We start from the raw sequence: 19144 nt of genomic DNA on the forward strand, positions 1-19144 counted from the left end.
ATAAACTCAACTTGAATATTTGCTTATTTATAAAAAAACTCAAATGTAAAAAACTTGCATACTCTAATTGATCGAGTTATCAGCAAAAAAGAACTCTAATCACTTGATTTTAGCGAGTGAAAACCAAGTAAGAAACACGTACATCATGAAGGCTACAAATATCTTCAAATGGTTCAAGGGCCCTGTGCCTTTGACTTCTACATCACCTCGACAGGTTTTAGCTGTTTTCGGATTTTCCAGGCATAATAAATCTTGAAAATTTTAGGTTTTTTTATCTGAAAAAATTTAGCTTTTACTTAAACTACCCTCGAAAACTCAAATTTTTCAGGAAAACACAACTCAACCTTTGATAAATAACCCCCTAAGAGTATGCAGGGCAGTTGTATTTTATATTTTTTCATAAATCACAACTGAAAAATAATCTTAGTAATCCGTAATGCTAAACTAAGCAACATGGCAGCATTCACCCCTGTAAAAATAGTGCCGTCCAAAGAATAAATATTTTGTGCAATCGTTTTGCTTTGTTTTCATGCCAAGCTACAGTTTCTTAGAGAAAGTAACGGATGAGAAATTGTTATGCTTAAATTGAAAGTAATTTAATAACTGGCCTACCTGCTCTGTATTCACTCTTTATATTTTCCAACTCATCCCAGACTTCCGCTTCAATTTTATTAATTCTTGCATTGGTTTTGTCCTCGGCATGTTTCAGTTTGCTCAGCTTAGTCTCAATCCTTTGCATCTCGGCTGTATTTTCCACTTTTATTGTAAGGTGATGGAGATTGTCCTGCAGCCTCTTCTCTGATATATCCTGCATAGGGAATTCTCATTAAATCGCTGAAACATTGTGGGAGGAGGGGGTACTTCATTTGTGATACTTTCTTGAACCATGTATATGAATTTCCTATTTGCACTTCAAAGAAACAATGAAGGTGAATACAGGAATGTTAAAGTGCAGATGAGAGTGAAGTGCCCAGGGATAATGGAACGTGAAGCGTCAGTTGATGCTGTTGGCAAATTTGGGTAAGTAGAGGGATTAACTTGCATTGATATAAGAACATTATTTGGCCTTTCCATACAAACCATTTTCTTTCATTGGAATTACTAAGTGTTTATTATGGTAATGGTAGTTACAGTGAATGCTGGTTTAAGAATGTCAGCACAGTGTGTAGAATTAATGGGCTGGGGATATAATAACTTGAGCGCATTGTTCCCAGAAATAATCATATCTCTCCCTTTGTTGTAAAATGTTCTTTATCCCAACATTATTTCTGCAAGATCTAAACCTCTAAGTGGATAATTTGTTCATAGATTCCCAGAAGATGTTGTTGACTAAAGCAGATGATTCCAGGTTTATGCGATGGAGAAGGGACTAGATTGTAATGGATATGAGGGTTCAGCCAAGTATCAGTAGTTCCATTGTCAATAGTGCTTACCATTTTCTGCTGAATGGCACTGAGGAGCTGCTCTAAGCTGTGAGCCTGCTCTTGGGATGTTTTTTGTATTTGGGATTCTGTCCATCTGCGGTGATTTTGGATTTGTCCTTGTATGTCATTAAGCAACCCGCCCAGCCTAAGAATAAATAACACTGTTTTAGGTATCAACTGAAAGTAGTGTTAACAAGAACCAATGCTAAAAAGTAAAGTACTGAAAATAAACCCGTATATTCCATGGGGTTCATTCAAAGTGAAAAATTGGGGTCAATATTATTTTGTTTTTCACCCACAAATTAGTGTGTTTTTCAAAAGTTCCAACATAATTGTGAGCATATCAAGTAGCATCTACCCATATGGATGCAAATTAGAGTATTTTTCAAAGCACCAAAACAGTGGCACCCGTTGTACATAGTGCTTGATCCAAGAGGGGCTGCCTGGGGGAGGCACTTATATTTTCTCTACACAGCCTTCCTCGGGGGCCCATTTACTTAGCTCGAGTGAAGGAATAGAATAAAAAAAACTTTGAATTTCGAATAATTTTTTTGGCTACTTCGACCGTCGAATTCAAACTAAAAATTGTTTGACTATTCGATAGTCGAAGTACTGTCTCTTTAAAAAAAACTTCGACCCCCTACTTCGCCACCTAAAACCTACTGAGATGCCATGTTAGCCTATGGGGAAGGTCCCCATTGGCTTTCTAACAATTTTTAGGTCGAAGAAAAATCGTTCGATCGAAGGATTAAAATCCTTTGAATCGAACGGTTCGAAGGATTTAATCATTCGATCAAACGCCCATACTTTACTAATGCGGGGTCTACTTTTAGTGATGTTGTCCCATTATGATCTACATCCATAAAAGCATTCTTAGCATTCTGTTCCATGGAAAATATTACTTAAACATTATATTGATTTATGAGAGAATTTATATTGCTATATTTAACAAACAACTATTTCTTATGTAAAAATAAATGCTGAATGAAAAGCATGAAATAGGAGGATGATCTAGACAAACTGTTTATTGACAGTGTCTTGAGATCTACTGATCACCAGCTAGAGGTAGATGGTAGATCCCGATCTACCTTTTGGGCGCCCCTGATCTAAACTAAGATATAATTAATCATCATTGGAAGCAAAACCAGCCTATTTGGTTTATTTAATGTTTACATTATTTTCTAGTAGACGTGGAGGCCCATTTATCAGAGTCCGAATTTATCTCAATATTTTCTGAAAACTACTCCGACCGAATCCGCATGGGTTTTTCCCCCTTATTTATCTATACACTTCCCAAAAATCTCCTTACGGGAAAACACCCGAAAAAAATAGTGAAGAAAATGAATCGTACAAACTTTTCGGATTTTCCACCCAAAAACTCAGATTTTGTTGGATTTTTGCCGGAAAACCATGAAATTCTCTGATTATTGCACAGAACCAGTACAGATCAAGATATCTTCTGGACTTCTCCCATTGACTTCTATGCAACCTCAGCAGGTCTGAGTTTGCCAATTTTTTTTGTATTCTGACTTTTTCCATCATCGGAGTATGATGGAAAAAATTCAGATTTTATAGTAAAAAAACATAAATTTTTCAAGTTTTTGGCATTCAGACTTTAATAAATAACCCCCTTAAGGTATGAAAATCCAAATTACAGAAAGATTTGTTATTCGAAAACCCCCAAATCCCAAGCATTCTGGATAACAGGTCCCATACCTGTATATATATCTGTACGAGAACCTGGGACAGGTGTAAATGGTGAACAATCTCTGTAAAATGCTATGTATATAAATAAATAAAGCATAATGAATAATATCTATAAAATATTCCAGAAGTCCATAGAGATAATGAGCTCTTTGCAAAATCCATCAGTTCTGCCAAATCTTAGTTTGTTATTCCAGGAGGCCCAGCAGTGCTGCCAGCACACAAAGTAAGACAACACTAGTGGATTGGACTTTAATTCTTTTTTCCCCATTATTATTCCTTGCTTTAGAACTATAGTAAGTAGTTGAAAATATCAAGTTCAACCTTTTTATGTCTAAATTAAACTTGCCTAACTGCCAGTTTATCCAGAGGAAAATAACCCTTCTAATGGCAAACACATGCTCAGATTTGGGGAGATTTAGTCGCCCGGCGATAAATCGTCTCTTCTTCGGGGCGACTATTCTCCCTGAACTGCCTCCCGCTGGCTAGAATCTAAATCGACACCGGGATGGCACTCGGAGCACTTCGTTTTCCGAAGACACCCAAAGTTTCCTCATGAGGCAACTTTGGGTGACTTCAGAAAACAAAGCACACCGATATCCATCATGGCAGTGATTTACATTCTAGCCGGCGGAAGGCAGTTCGGGGAAATTAGTTGCCCCGAAGAAGAGGAGATTTGTCGCTGGGCAACTAATCTCCCTGAATCTGAACATGTGTTTCTGCCCTAAAGCCTCTCCAATTTGCCTTGGAGGGGAAAATTCCTTTCAAGATTCCAAGATGGCAATTAGACTAGTTCATTGGCTAGTCCCTGGATCAACTTTGTACTAAGAGTCAATTTCAGTAACCATGTATTTTCTCCTTTGCTAAAATGCATTCTCAAAGCTCTCTAATGATTTTTTTAGTGTTTAAGCAGTAGAGCCTTTTGATTCAAATTTGCCAACTGATTAGAAATAAAATAACCTACTCCTGGAACGCAACAGTATTGGCTGCCCCATATGTAAAGTCCTCAATCTTGTTTCCGATTCTTAGGTACTTAACAAAAACCACCAAATTGGAAATTTTACAAACTTTGTATCCCCCTGAGCCAGTAATCAGTATCAGTAGAAGCTAGCACTGAATGAGTAGCTGCTAGTAATGAGCCAAACTGGCCCACTTTGCTTGAGCCCATTGATTTATCGGTTGCTCTCCTGCCCATAGTTGGTACTGATGTGCTCTACAGTAGGGATGTAGCGAACTGCCGTTTTGGTGTTCGCGAACGCCGTTCGCGAACACCGGCAAAAAATGCGAACGGTTCGCGAACTTCGAACACCCGCAAAATCGTTCGATTCGAACGTTCGAAGGATTTTTCGTTCGATTCGAACGTTTGAAGGATTTTCATCGTTCGATCGAAGGATTTTCATTCGAATCGAACGTTCGAGGGATTTTAATCGTTCGAACGAATGGAAATCGGTCGAACGAATGGAAATCGTTCGATTTTAGCGGTCGAATGGTCGCGAACTCAAATTGCGAACGTTCCCAAACGTTCGCGAACATTAGGCGGACGCGAACGGTCGATGTTCGCGCGAACAAGTTCGCAGGCGAACAGTTCGCTACATCCCTACTCTACAGATCCAGTGCAAGACCCAGGGCACAGCGATAGCTTAAGGTATAGTGAATAAAGTACCCCCTCTTTTAAAATATAAGGATATTATAAGTTACCGAGGAATCCCATGACCATATAAAAACATGAGGCTGAAGGCCGAGGTTTTTATACAGGTCATAGAACTACAAGATGACTTCTAATATCCTTGTATTTTGCAACAGGGGGTACTTTATTTATTATAATACACAAGTTTCAGTGACAGAAATTACCACTAAGCTCCGATTCTAACCGATGACATAACTAAGCACCTTTATAAGGGTACAATTTACAGAATATTCAGGGCTTTTCTGTATAATATCCTGTTATATATTAGGTGCAGGGGCAGCACAACATAATGCAACAGACACAAATGTAGGAGCAAACAGCAAAAAACAATTAATAGCATACCAGCAGGGTAAATGTGGCCATACACGGGCAGATAAAAGCTGCCGATACCTTTAGACCGATTCAGCACCTTATCTGCCCATGTGTGGAGGCTCCCGACGGGTCCTCCCGATCGATATCAGGCCAAAAATTGGCCAGATATCGATCGGGCAAGTTTGATCTTTTTTGTACGATCCAGGACCGCATCGGCTAGTTGATGCTGTCCTGCGACCCGTTGGAGCCAATTCGTAGTATTGTAATCCGATCGTTCGGCACAGGTGTATGTCCACCATAAGGCTAGTGCAACATGTGGCTGTTTATATGCAGGCAGAGAAACAGAGTAACCATTCCTTTTCCTGCACTGACAGGTACTGTCCACATGGGTGCAGACACACAAAACAGAATTTAGTGTAGTGTATTAATGCATCTAATGTATTTAGGTCTGGTGCTGCCCCAGGTACTGGACCTGTGAGCGCCCATCTGTACATGTATGAGAAGTCGGTGGATGCGATGTCACGCTGCAACATATGTGCACATGAAGTCACTTCCACCCACACAAATTCAACAAAACCAGTATGTTTAAATGGTTATCGTTTGACCTTGCAATGTTTGGAATTAATAGGCAAACTCAGCATAAATGCTTTTTTTCCTTTTATTTCCATTCAATGCAAGAGAAGACTGCAGATATCAAACAGACAAACCACTCCAATACTCTTAATTCTGTATTCTGTATTGATTCAGCATCTTGCTCCATGCCAGCCTACTCATTAGGCTAAGGCAATTCTTCTGGACTGAGCTGCATTAATGTAATTAAAACACGTACTTGAAATCTAGAAGCTGGATCTCGTGATGTTGCTCCCCCTGTGCGGATTTTACTTTGTTGCTTTGCTCAGAAATGGAAGCTTCCATCTTTCCTAATAGCTGCATTACCTAATAAAAATTCAGCAGGGAACAGTGAGTTGAGCCAGTTCATCCGCTCTCACATTAACCATGCACCACTTACTTCAAGTGCTCAGCAGAACAAAACACACATTTTTTTGTGGCGTGAGCCAGAAATTGTACAAGCTGAAAAAGATTTTACAAACCGACAAGGTACTGTATATATACAGTATTAGCGAGTGACATATAAAGAGATACAGCTGAGAAATTCCCCTAGGTGTTATACCAACAAACAGGGATGCCCATCCTGTGGCTCCTCAGCTGTTGAGATACTGTTCCCAGCATCTTCATATGCTACTCCCCAACTCAGCAACTGCTCATGATTAAAGATGAAAAAGTTGGTGGTGGGTCAATCAATGGCTTGTTTTAATATACATTTCTAGGGCTGTCATACATGAGAAGTTCTCCCAAATAGAGATATATATATATATATAGAACAACTTTCAAAGCATGATGAGAACAAAGCCACAACTAGCAATTTATGATATTTTTTTTTAAACCTCAAATTTAGCACAGAGAATACAATTGCAATATGTGCATTAGAAATCCCATTGTGTGTGTCCGAGCACAGGAGACCCAGAGAATGGCATTAGGTCTGCTCCCCCAAAAGGTCCAGAAGCCATGAAAAGCAGCACTGCCATTGTTTTTAATCAAGTTATCCATATGAGGGGCTCCTCATTTATAGTTTAGCTATCAATACAATTATTAAAATAGGAGTAGTGTGTATTATTGTGGGTATAGAGATGGACCAGCAGAATGAGTGATCTACACAGGTGGTTCACAACCGAACATAAAGGTGGCCATACACGGATAGATCCGCTCGTTTGGCGATGTCGCCAAACGAGCAGATCTCCCTCCGATATGCCCACCTTGAGGTGGGCAATATCGGGCTGATCCGATCGTGGGCCCTAGGGCCCAACGATCGGATCCTTCACGTTCGCAAACGGGCGGTCGGATCGCGGGACCGCATCAACGAACAGATGCGGCCGCGATCCGACGGGATTTTTAACCCCATCCGATCGAGATCTGGCCGACTTTCGGCCAGATCTCGATCGGGGAAGCCCGTCGGGGGCCCCCATACACGGGCCAATAAGCTGCCGACTCGGTCTGTCGGCAGCTTTTATCGGCCCGTGTATGGCCACCTTAAGAAATCTCCTCCCAATACAATGTGTGGGTATATATACATATTGAGAAAGGTCCATATGGGGACCATAACATTATGTTGGCTGTTTTAAATACAATTATTTCGACTTTTTAATTTCTCGAGGTTGCTGGTCTTTTTTGGACAATGTAATTCACACCTGAGACAACAGTGTGTCACCCATGGTGCTTATACATATATATGTATATTCCTTTGTTATTTGTCGTAATAATGGTCCTAGACAGTACAACATTTTTCTTTTACTAAATCCCAGTGTGCACTGAATATAACATAGGAATTGTGGATGCTCGGCATAGCAGAAGTACCCGGGTTAATGCTGTTATTAACCATATGGAGGAAATATATAGATACATATACACACTTTATCTGGAACCGCTCTCTAGATTTGGGGTATCATGATGGTGCAAGCATTTAAGTGCAGTTGGAATCTGTGTGGTGTTCTGATTGCCTGTGGAAGCTGTGTGCCCGCTGGTGTATAAAGCCATTTATTCAGTTTTCTTTCTTACTGAATGACTCAATAGAGAAAGATGAGTACTATTCACACACTAACTAATTTTTCCATTTGGGGTGATTGATTATACCTTGTTATAGAACAGCAATTATTTTGTCCACAGACACACTTGTAATTGGAAATTACAATTGTGATTGGAAATTAAAAGAGGGACAAAAAGATTTACCACCCGGAATGCACATTTTATGGTCACACACAGTTATGGTCACACCCCCTACATACTACATCCATTTTACAAAATTTGTAAGGCTATGGCAAGTTTGAACACATTTTTGGGGTTTTTAGGGTCAGGTTTTATGTATTATTACTGTTTTGCTAATGAAGGTGAATGGCCCTTTAAGCTGCAAATCACAGTTTCCCCAAGAGATTTGCTTATCTTAATTGTATCTTTGCTATTCTTAAATAGTTACAATTGTTTCTTAGTGCACCTGCCACGGATTCTGGGCTCTCTGCCAAAAGCCTCTTATTGAATTAAGTTTTAAAAACTTTGTATCTTTTTCTGGCTGTTCAGTGCAGGAGATCAAAGAGAAAGTCGGGACATTTCAGTAACAATCCAGGACTGTGGGCTGAGATGTCAAAATAGGGACTCTCCTGCGAAAAACATTTGGGACAGTTGGGAGGCAATGTAAGATATGCATCCCTGACTGTATACATTTTAATATCTCCTTTCTACTTTTATTCTCTAATGTGCTACCCAATCTGCTCTACCCTAAAATAAGCCCTGGTCGAATATTATTATAGATGTTTATTAAATCCAATACTCAAACAATGAAAAATCTACAATGTCTAATTGTCTTGTCCTTAATCCCACCTAAAATATAATAAATATTAGGTGGAGGCAAAGCAAGTCTATTTGGGTTCATTTACTGTTCAAATTATTTTTTTTAGTAGCTTATAGTATGGCGAGATATATATATATATATATATATATATATATATATATATATATATATATATATATATATATATATATATATATATATATATATAATTTTCAACTGTGTCTAGTAATGTTATAAGGTAGTATTGGAGCTATATGATGTTCCATGACTAAATGTCTGTGCATTAGAATAAGTGCTGTACCCTGCCTTAAAGGAACAGTAACATCAAAAAAATTAAGTGTTTTAAAGTAATAAAAATATAATATACAGTGTTGCCCTGCACTGGTAAAACTGGTGTTTTTGCTTCAGAAACACTACTTTTGTTTGTATAAATAAGCTGCTGGGTAGCCATGGGGGCAGCCATTCAAAGGAATAAATGCTCAGGTTACACAGCAGATAGCAGATTAGTCTTTTTCAATTTCCACCATTGCTACACAGCAGCTGGTCTATAGGAACTATAGTAGTGTTTCTGAAGCAAACACATCAGTTTTATCAGTGCAGGGCAAACCTACATGATATTTTCATTACTTTAAAACACTTTAATTTTCTGGTGTTACGTTCCCTTTAATGCATAAGGATGTAAGGAGTCACTTTGGAATGCTGCGACTTTCAATATTCTATTCATTTATAATAGGGGTAAGTTTTTACCTTTACTATAAATATAAAGCCAGGTGACAGCATGGACACGCATGTGTAACAACACTAATTTGGTTTTGTTGTGCCGTGTCGGCCTCATCCAGATGGATATTATTAAAGCCTATTTATTTATTCAGAACCTTCAGTTTTACTGAGAATTAATCCATTCAATTAGAGCAAGGGAAGCAAGAGGTGAAATGATCTGCAACAGAAACATATCACAGTTCACTGTGGGGGGACTGGATAAGATTGGCAGCTTTTTTTCTCTGCTCTGCGTATTGGAACGAGTGGGCACAACTATTGTGAAAGGATTGATACACAAGGCTATTTTTTTTTAAATTGCAAACGTATGTCTGTCTATTCTTGGCGTATGGAATAAGTAATTAGTGGTAGTTTGCTGTGAGAGAGCATTGCTATATCCTCCCTGCCTTTATATATTGGTGAATCATCCTCCTACTTAGGAACACTCCGTATTAGTGCATTGCCTGCCTGCATTCAAGCGTGAAATAATGTGGAATTTCATGCGTTGTCCTCGCTCATTCAATTTATATGAGCAAACTGCAAAATAGAGAAATATTGTCAGGGTTGGATTTAGAGAAGGGCAGAGAGGATATTTGCCCTGGACTCTGAGCCACTAGAACAGACAAGAACTAATTAAGCATAAATCCATGCTGATGTCAAAACAATTGGGTATAATTGATTTCATACCTGAAATGGCTGCTTCTAACACTAAAGTACATGGGGTTAAAGAAATCCATATACACTATAGGGCACTAAAGTATTGTACGTTAACACCTTCCTGTTGAATATTTCATTTCAGAACCAAAGGTATTAATAAGACATTTGTCCTATTTTTCCTGCTTTAAAGTGTAGTTCACATTTAAATTAACTTTTAGTATGATGTAGAGAGTAATATTCTCCAGTTCTCTCCATATTGCAATATCAGTAGTCTGGTTGCTAGGCTAGGTTCCACATTACTCTAGCAACCATGCATTGATTTGAATGAGAGACTAGAATATAAATAGAAGAGGGCCAGTATAGAAAGATGAGTAATAAAAAGCATCAATAACAAAAAATGTGTAGCCTTACAGAGCATTTGTTTTTAGATGGGGTCCAGGACCCCCATTTGAAAGCTGGAAAGAGTCAGAAAAAGAAGGCAAAGCACTATAAAAAGAACAAAATGAAGGCCAATTGAAAAGTGGGTTAGAATTGGCCATTCTATAACATACTAAAAGTTAACTTAAAGGTGAACCACCAGTTTTTACACCCTCTTTTTTTAAAAATACATTTCTGCTACTCTTTAGGCTTTCTCCATTTTAACATCTGAAAAACTGAAACAGAGCTGGGTCAAGTAGATTGTTAGTATTGGGCTCAATGGCCCTCCGTGCCCACTGTTTGCTCACACATTTCCATGCTTGGTCAACTCACCACCCCGGCCCAGTCAATCTCCACTCACTCCAATAATCGCCTCTCTCTTCACACAACCCTACTAATCTGCTTTGCCCAGGGACATAACTACAGAGGAAGCAGACCCTGCAGCTACAAGGGGGCCCAGGAGAAATAGGGGGCCCCATGAGGCCCAAATAAAGAGCATTTTCAACATAAATTGGTAAAATAGGACAACCTCTGAATATGTTGACGGGCTGTAAAATTAATTTGCTGTGGGGCCCAATAACATCTAGTTACACCACTGGCTCTCCACCAAGAATTGTGCACCCAAAGCACTTGCCTCTTCTGCCTACCCCTAGTTCTGACCCTGAGTTAAAATGTTAAGAATATCTATGTGCATTAGGCTTTGTAAACTAGACTCTAAAAGCAGTTGTGGGAAACCACAGTTTTAGACAAGGAACATTTACTAATGAACTATAATGAACTGGGGACATTTGGAATAACAGAATGTAATGACTTTCCCCTGGTCATTTAGATGAACATGAAGCAGCTCTTGTTTGCTTGACTTTCCTTGGCTGACAACTTGATGGGATTTTGTCATATTTCCCTTCTGCTCTCCATTTAAGCTTGGCAGCAATACAATGTTAGGTGCAGGAAAATGGACAGATGTCCATCGCGGGGAGTGCCTTCATTTCCCTTGTCAGCTTCATGATCATTTCTGGTTGGTTTGTAATAATTATTTCTAAGCTGCACTGTCCTAGTTTTATGATCATGTGAATAATCTAAACTTCAGTGTTTTAGTGATGACAATTAATGTGTATATTAAAATTTGTTTTGGTTTATTGGCATTCCCACATTTTCTTTTATTGCTAATAAGTGAAGCCCTGTAAGCCTAGGTGGGAAGAAGCAATGATGATGGAAAATGATGGTCATGCATAAAGGGAAAGTAACACTTGGGGTGAGCTTGGAGATAAGTGAGGTGATGTATGAAGAAGCAATAGGCAAAGAGGTGCAGCATTTGTGGAATGGGAGAGTAATGAATGTCTGAAAACAGCATCCATAATTAATTGCTTTGGGGGGGGATAGGTTGCATTATAGAAGCCGACTGAAGAGACTCAAAGCTGATCATAATCTTCCAAAGAAAGTGTTACTAAGGGCACTTTGATTAGATGAGATTTTATTAACATTACAAGAGAAACTGGGAAATATAAATTATATTCACACATGTAAAGTAAGATAGCACCATAGATAAATTTCACATGAATTCTATTCCATGGAAGTAGTGCTAATCACTTACATCTGTTAAAGGTTGGTCTTCATTTTTTTTTCTTTTTGTTCAGCAGTTCTTCAGTTTTGAATTTAATCAGCTATCTGGTTGCTATGGCCTTATTTACCCTAGCAACCAGGCAGTGGTTTGTATAAGAAATTGGAATAGGAAAGGGAGAGGACACGAATAGGAAGATTAAATCAAAATTAACAATAAGAAATAAATAATGAGGTTGCTAGGAATAGGACATTCTATAAGATACTAAAAATTGTTTAAAAGGTGAACCACTCTTTAATGCTCTTTTTTTTGTTTTCATTCACAACCTACAGTGCATGTAATGAGATGATGGAATAGCAGACCAAGGACCCCTGTGACCACTTTATTATAATACAGGGAACGAGAAGCAAGGCGATGGTGACCAAAGAAATCATGTTACATAGTAAGTAGCAAACTGGAAGCATGTGTCAATATTTCTAACCACAAATGAACTTAGAAACACACAGGATCAGTTATCAACACTGGGAAGGATTGCTCCTGGGCAGTGACCCATAGCAACCAATCCGTGATTGGCTTTCTTCAGCCAGCAGCAGGTAGAACAATGAATGCAACAATTTGTTGGTTGTCATGGGTTACTGCCCATGGGCAAATTTGCCCACATTTGATAAATAAACCCCACTGTTGTGTTCGCAGCAGATAATGTTTTCAGTAGCTGAACTGGGGGTGTATGGTTATGTAATTAGCTAGTATTAGAAACTGATATTCAAAAATACTTTATGCACTATTCACTAATAAGGTTGTCAGATTGAAGACTCTCTTGCCAGCCAGAGAATCATGTCCAAACTGAGATTCAAAATAGACCCTGACATTTCATGTGCACTCAGCTCCCCCACATGCTCAAGTCTATTGCATCTTACAGCAGCCCCTCTGGTATTTGGCAGAATCCACCGATTGCCAGTCAGGTCCTGATGATGAGTATATACTATATGTTGTAGATTTAGTCTGGTACATACATGTTTATGTTGCTTTACATCATTATATTGCTGTAGGCAGCCTCCATAACCTACACACCTTAAAATCTGCCTCCTTCATATGTGATTCCAGTGAAGCGTTTATGCTGCGAATCTCTTTCTCCTGTGCCTGAATTCCGTGCTTTGTAGTGGCCAAATCCCCAGAGAGTTTTGCAATGCTGGCATCACATCTGAAATTATATCAATGACAGAAAAATTATGCTTAGCGAAAAGATTTTATAAAGTTACTGCTGTATCCCTGTTTGCCAAATCCCACATAATCTTTTCTGGTAGGAAGAGATGGTGCCTATAGTAGCATTGGGGATATAGGCTCTGGGAAGGGACTGTGGCTGTGGGATAGCAGGTATAGTAGGGAGAGATGGTGCCTATAGTAACAGTGGATAATAGTCTCTGAGAAGGGAGTGTGACTGTGGGATAGCAGGTATAGTAGGGAGAGATGGTGCCTATAGTAACAGTGGGATAATATTCTCTGGGAAGGGAGTGTGACTGTGGATAGCAGGTATAGTAGGGAGAGATGGTGTCTATAGTAACAGTGGGATAATAGTCTCTGGAAAGGGACTGTGGCTGTGGGATAGCAGGTATAGTAGGGAGAGATGGTGCCTATAGTAACAGTGGATAATAGTCTCTGGGAAGGGAGTGTGACTGTGGGATAGCAGGTATAGTAGGGAGAGTTGGTGCCTATAGTAACAGTGGAATAATAGTCTCTGGGAAGGGAGTGTGACTGTGGATAGCAGGTATAGTAGAGAGAGATGGTGCCTATAGTAACAATGGGATAATAGTCTCTGGGAAGGGACTGTGACTGTGGGATAGCAGGTATAGTAGGGAGAGACTGAGTGCCTATAGTAGCAGTGGGATAATAGTCTCTGGGAAGGGAGTGTGACTGTGGGATAGCAGGTATAGTAGGGAGAGATGGTGCCTATAGTAACAGTGGGATAATAGTCTCTGGGAAGGGAGTGTGACTGTGGATAGCAGGTATAGTAGAGAGAGATGGTGCCTATAGTAACAGTGGGATAATAGTCTCTGGGAAGGGACTGTGACTGTGGGATAGCAGGTATAGTAGGGAGAGATGGTGCCTATAGTAACAGTGGGATAATAGTCTCTGGGAAGGGAGTGTGACTGTGGATAGCAGGTATAGTAGAGAGAGATGGTGCCTATAGTAACAGTGGGATAATAGTCTCTGGGAAGGGACTGTGACTGTGGGATAGCAGGTATAGTAGGGAGAGACTGAGTGCCTATAGTAGCAGTGGGATAATAGTCTTTGGGAAGGGATAGAGTAACAGTTTATATGAGTGCTGTCCAGCTTTTCAGATATTGTTAAAGCACAACTTCCAGCTATGAGACTTAGTGCAAGAAGAGTTGAAGGGACACCGCAAATAACAAGACCCCACCACCAACACTTAAGTCAACTCTGCCTACATTGCATCACTCCTATACATTAAACACAAGGCAATAAAAATAAAAGATGACCGTGATGTAGCACGCATCAGAACAAAAATTATCTCTACAAAAACCAACACTTGTTATTAATTTCCCTTTATAACCCCAATAAATGTCCATGTAAGTGAATCTATTAGCCTGCCTTTTTATCAAATTACTGCTGTACTCTAGTAAATCACAAGGCTCACTTGGTGCTCCTCTAATGATTATGTAAGTGAAAAATGAGCACTTTGTCTTTCATTAGTGGTTCACAGAGATACAGGCTGAACAATTTCACACACATTCCCATTACTCCTGAAGCCTCAAACATTATCTTGATAGAGCCGAATAACTCAAGCTACAATCACAGTTATGATTGAATACTCTACAGATGCATCCCACTATCAAACTGCATTTGTATGCACCCCGTAATGATGTACATATGATATGTTCTATTCTGCACATTAATATAGACTTGAAAAAATAAATATATCAAGTTCAGCCTTTTGCTTAAGAAAGTCCTACCCAACGATGCATTATACAGAGGAAGGTGAAAAAAACCCATTTTGAAACAATTCAACTAGATTACTCCATGGATAAACTTTGTTCTTAATATCAGTAGCCTTGTAGTTTCACATTCAACTCTTGAAAGTATCTAATGTATCTGCCAGAATTACAGTAGATAAAGTAACTAGCTGTTTATAAAAACTATTTTCTTCTAACATCAAAAAGATGCCCCTGTATTCTTAAGTTCAATAGATCTACAGATGAATAAGACAAAAAAGAGTTTATTGTATGGCCCCTTAAATATACATAAATAGTGAAGTCACAGCACCAACCAATTTTTGTAATGTTAAAAAGCCTTTATTGGAGTCCTGGCTCAGATCTTGGAACTTTAAGGCCTGCATGGACTTTTTTTCAAGTTGAATATACTTAAATATACATACACATATTGGTGTATATTCTCCCTTCAGTACCTTTTCTGCAATGTATAAAATCCCAATATGGTCATGATTGAGTTAGTTGCTCTCCTTTGGACTTTCTCTATTTCATAAATATCTTTTTTTAAGGATTGAAGACCAACACAAGATTGGACCTTACCAGTGCTTTGTAAAATGAAAGACACTTTCCACTCCTGTCAATCTACACCCTTTTTAATACAGGACAATGCCATGCTGGCCCTTGTTGTGATGCTGACTGGTATTACTAGTTTATTATTTACAATAAAAGTACTCCTAGATCATTCTCGATCTATCCCATTCTTGGGTCATATGCTATTAGGAACTAGAAGCTACGTTACCAAAACTGCTACAAGTTTGGGACCTGTTATCCCGAATGCTCTGGATCTGGAGTTTACAGGATAACAGATCTTTCCATAATTTGGATCTCCATACCTTTACGTCTACTAGAAAATCATGTAAGCATTAAATAAACCCAATAGGCTGGTTTTGCTTCCAATAAGGATTAATTATATCTTAGTTTGGATCAAATACAAGCTACTGTTTTATTATTACAGATGTATATATTGATTATTTGGATAGACTGGAGTTTATGGGAGACAGCCTTTCCATTATTTGGAGCTTTCTGGATAACAGATGCCATACCTGCTACCTAATATAGATGTGTAATGTTCAAAATGCTAAAGTAGGGTCTTGCAAATACTGTCACCTATGGCACATGGAACTGGCCTTCTCCCTTAGGTAAAAAGCACAGGCCAGGTACAAAATAGTCTGTCTAAGAACAGGTTTAGCAACCCCCCCCCCCACTGTACCAAAGAATTGTTTCAGGTGATGCACTAACCAACTTGTTTGTGCTAAAACCTGGAACAATGGGAAACAGAGCGGCGAAGGATTGCAGAAGTACTGGCAGAGATGAAAAGGGGTAATTGACATTCAAATAAAAATATTAAAAGTTGTAATTTTAAAAAGTATTCTATTAATTCTAACCTGGCCACTCGACCTCGTAGATCACCAATGCCATAAAGGTGTCTCTTGTCCAAATTCTGAACCGCAAAACTTGTTCCCGTGCTCACTTGATCTCTGTCTCGGATTTCATTCTCCAAAGTCTACAAAAGTCCAAAGAAATCTTCTATAATATCTTCTTTCGGAAATTGGTATTATATCCGTTTTTCAATATACCAATAAAGAAAAAAATATAAAAAAAATCTTCCTATTAAAAATCTGGACCAGGTACTATGACCACTATAATACTCAGAATTAGAGGTTAGAATGTAGTTATGGTATTTGGCCGAGACATAATCTGTTCCTTTATAGAAAAAATATGGCACAAATGAAAATTATTCTGCATTATAAGTAAATGGAGATGTCAAAATGGTAACTATAATAGGGTGATATCACACATTTATAAAGTTAAGCTTTTTTTATGTTAGGTTTGAGATCTGTTATCTGGAAACCCATTATCCGGAAAGTCGCCAAATTACAGGAAGGCCGTCTCCCGTAGACTCTATTTTATCCAAATAATCCACAATGCTTAAAAATGATTTCCTTTTTCTTTGTAATAATTAAACAGTGCATTGTATTTAAGTCCAACTAAGATACTGTATAATTAATCCTTATATGAGGCATAACCAGTCTATTGGGTTTATTTAATGTTGTCATGATTTTCTAATAGACTGAGCATTCTGGATAACAGGTCCCATACCTGTACTGCTGAGCAATTTTCTCAATGATCATTGTTGCTCTTTCCTAATATGCTCAACATTGCCTCCCCAAAAATGAAACAAGATAGGATGCTGTACTAGAAAAATGAATATAGACAATTGCTCTTAACGAGTATTATTATTGCTCGCTGTACCAACATAAGGAGACAGAATAAGACAGAATATCATGTAACATGAGCCGAAGCCTTTTAATATATCATGGGCATAAATTCAAAAAAGATTTTAACAGGAAGCATTAATGGTGAAATGGGCCTTCCTTGTTTATTTGTAGGTAGGGATGTAGCGAACGTCGGAAAAAAAGTTCGCGAACATATTCGCGAACTTGCGCAAAAACGCGAGCGGTTCGCGAACGGTTCGCGAACCCCATAGACTTCAATGGGAAGGCGAACTTTAACATCTAGAAAAGACATTTCTGGCCAGAAAAATGATTTTAAAGTTGTTTAAAGGGTGCAACGACCTGGACAGTGGCATGCCAGAGGGGGATCAAGGGCAAAAATGTATCTGAAAAATCTGCCTGTGTGTGCTTGGAAGAGATAGTGTAGGGGGAGAGCTGTTAGTGATTTCAGGGACAGATGATAGTAAGTTTGCTGGCTAGTAATCTGCTTGATACTGCTCTGTATTGGAGGGACAGAAGTCTGCAGGGATTTGAGGGACATTTTAGCTTAGGTAGCTTTGCTGGCTAGTAATCTACTGTTCTCTTTAAACAACTGCCATACGTTGACCTTGTAGGCATTGTTTGCCCAGTTTTTTTGGACGCAGCCACTGAAGCACAGTTGCCAGAAAAAATATGCCATATAAATGCTGAAAATAGTCATTTTTCGCCATACGTTGACCTTGTAGACATTGTTTGCCCAGTTTTTTTGGTTGCAGCCACTGAAGCACAGTTGCCAGAAAAAATATGCCATATAAATGCTGAAAATAGTCATTTTTTGCCATATACGTTGAGTCAACGTATGGCAAAAAATGACTATTTTCAGCATTTATATGGCATATTTTTTCTGGCCTCTGTGCTTCAGTGGCTGCGGCCAAAAAAACTGGGCAAACAATGCCTACAAGGTCAACGTATACACTACTACAGCGGTGGATACGGATTACGTAAAATATATTATGGCTGCTTGAAAAAAGTCACTCCGGTGTTTTTTCTGGAGACGGTAATATTATGGATATTTAGACAGAATGTGAACAAGGTCACACAGCTAGATGGCGGGTTGAAGAAAACAGTGTGCAAATAATGCCTACAGGGAAAATAATGCCTAAAAGGTCAACTTATACACTACTACAGCGGTAGTAAAATAAAAAAAAGTAAAATAAAAAAAAAATGAATATTAAAAAAAAAAATTAAAGTTGGTGCTGCTGAACTACTAGGAGCAGCAGATTAGCACACCAGTCCCACTCCCCAACACTGCTAGACTAATAGCACTGGGCTCTTATAGTAGTAGTAGTAGTAGTAGTAGTAAAACAACAAAAAAATAAATAAAAGCAGTCCTTACAAGGACTACTGTTATTGCAGCAGTCAGCAGATGAGATCAGAAGCAGGACAGCTGCCCACTGCAGCTACATACAGAGCACTGCAGTAGAAGGTAGATTACTAGCCAGCAAAGCTACCTAAGCTTAAATGTCCCCTCAAACCCCTGCAGACTTCTGTCCCTCCAATAACAGAGCAGTATCAAAACGATTACTAGCCAGCAAACTTTCAACTGTCCCTGAAATCACTAACAGGCAGCAGCTCTCTCCCTACACTATCTCTTCAGCACACACAGGCAGAGTGAAAAAACGCTGCAGGGCTTCGGTTTTTATAGGGAAGGGGAGTGGTCCAGGGGAGAGCTTCCTGATTGGCTGCCATGTACCTGCTGGTCTGGGGTGAGAGGGCAAAAAAAAGCGCCAACAATGGCGAACCCAAAATGGCGAACGTCGCGCGACGTTCGCGAACTTCCGGCGGGCGCGAACACCCGATGTTCGCGCGAACAAGTTCGCCGGCGAACAGTTCGCGACATCTCTATTTGTAGGTTCCACTGAATAAATGGGCTGCAGTCAAGGGACTGTAAGGTATAACTAGTACAGGTATGGGACATTTTATCCAGAATGCTCTGACTGGGGGATTT

The 19144-nt window shown here is 39.1% G+C and overlaps 1 protein-coding gene across 1 annotated transcript in view; it reads right to left on the minus strand.

The window, feature by feature from the left end:
* Window positions 1-19144, minus strand: part of fam81b.L (family with sequence similarity 81 member B L homeolog) — a 28734-nt gene that overhangs the window by 1262 nt on the left and 8328 nt on the right. The window contains exons 4-8 of the mRNA XM_018264592.2: window positions 16309-16427; window positions 12987-13116; window positions 5957-6063; window positions 1434-1569; window positions 613-808 (exon numbers count right to left, since the gene is read on the minus strand). Coding sequence (XP_018120081.1) covers window positions 613-808; window positions 1434-1569; window positions 5957-6063; window positions 12987-13116; window positions 16309-16427 — 688 coding nt within the window. The remainder of the gene's footprint in view (window positions 1-612; window positions 809-1433; window positions 1570-5956; window positions 6064-12986; window positions 13117-16308; window positions 16428-19144) is intronic.

Source organism: Xenopus laevis, chromosome 1L (genome assembly GCF_017654675.1).
Source record: "Xenopus laevis strain J_2021 chromosome 1L, Xenopus_laevis_v10.1, whole genome shotgun sequence".
Lineage (NCBI taxonomy): Eukaryota > Metazoa > Chordata > Amphibia > Anura > Pipidae > Xenopus > Xenopus laevis.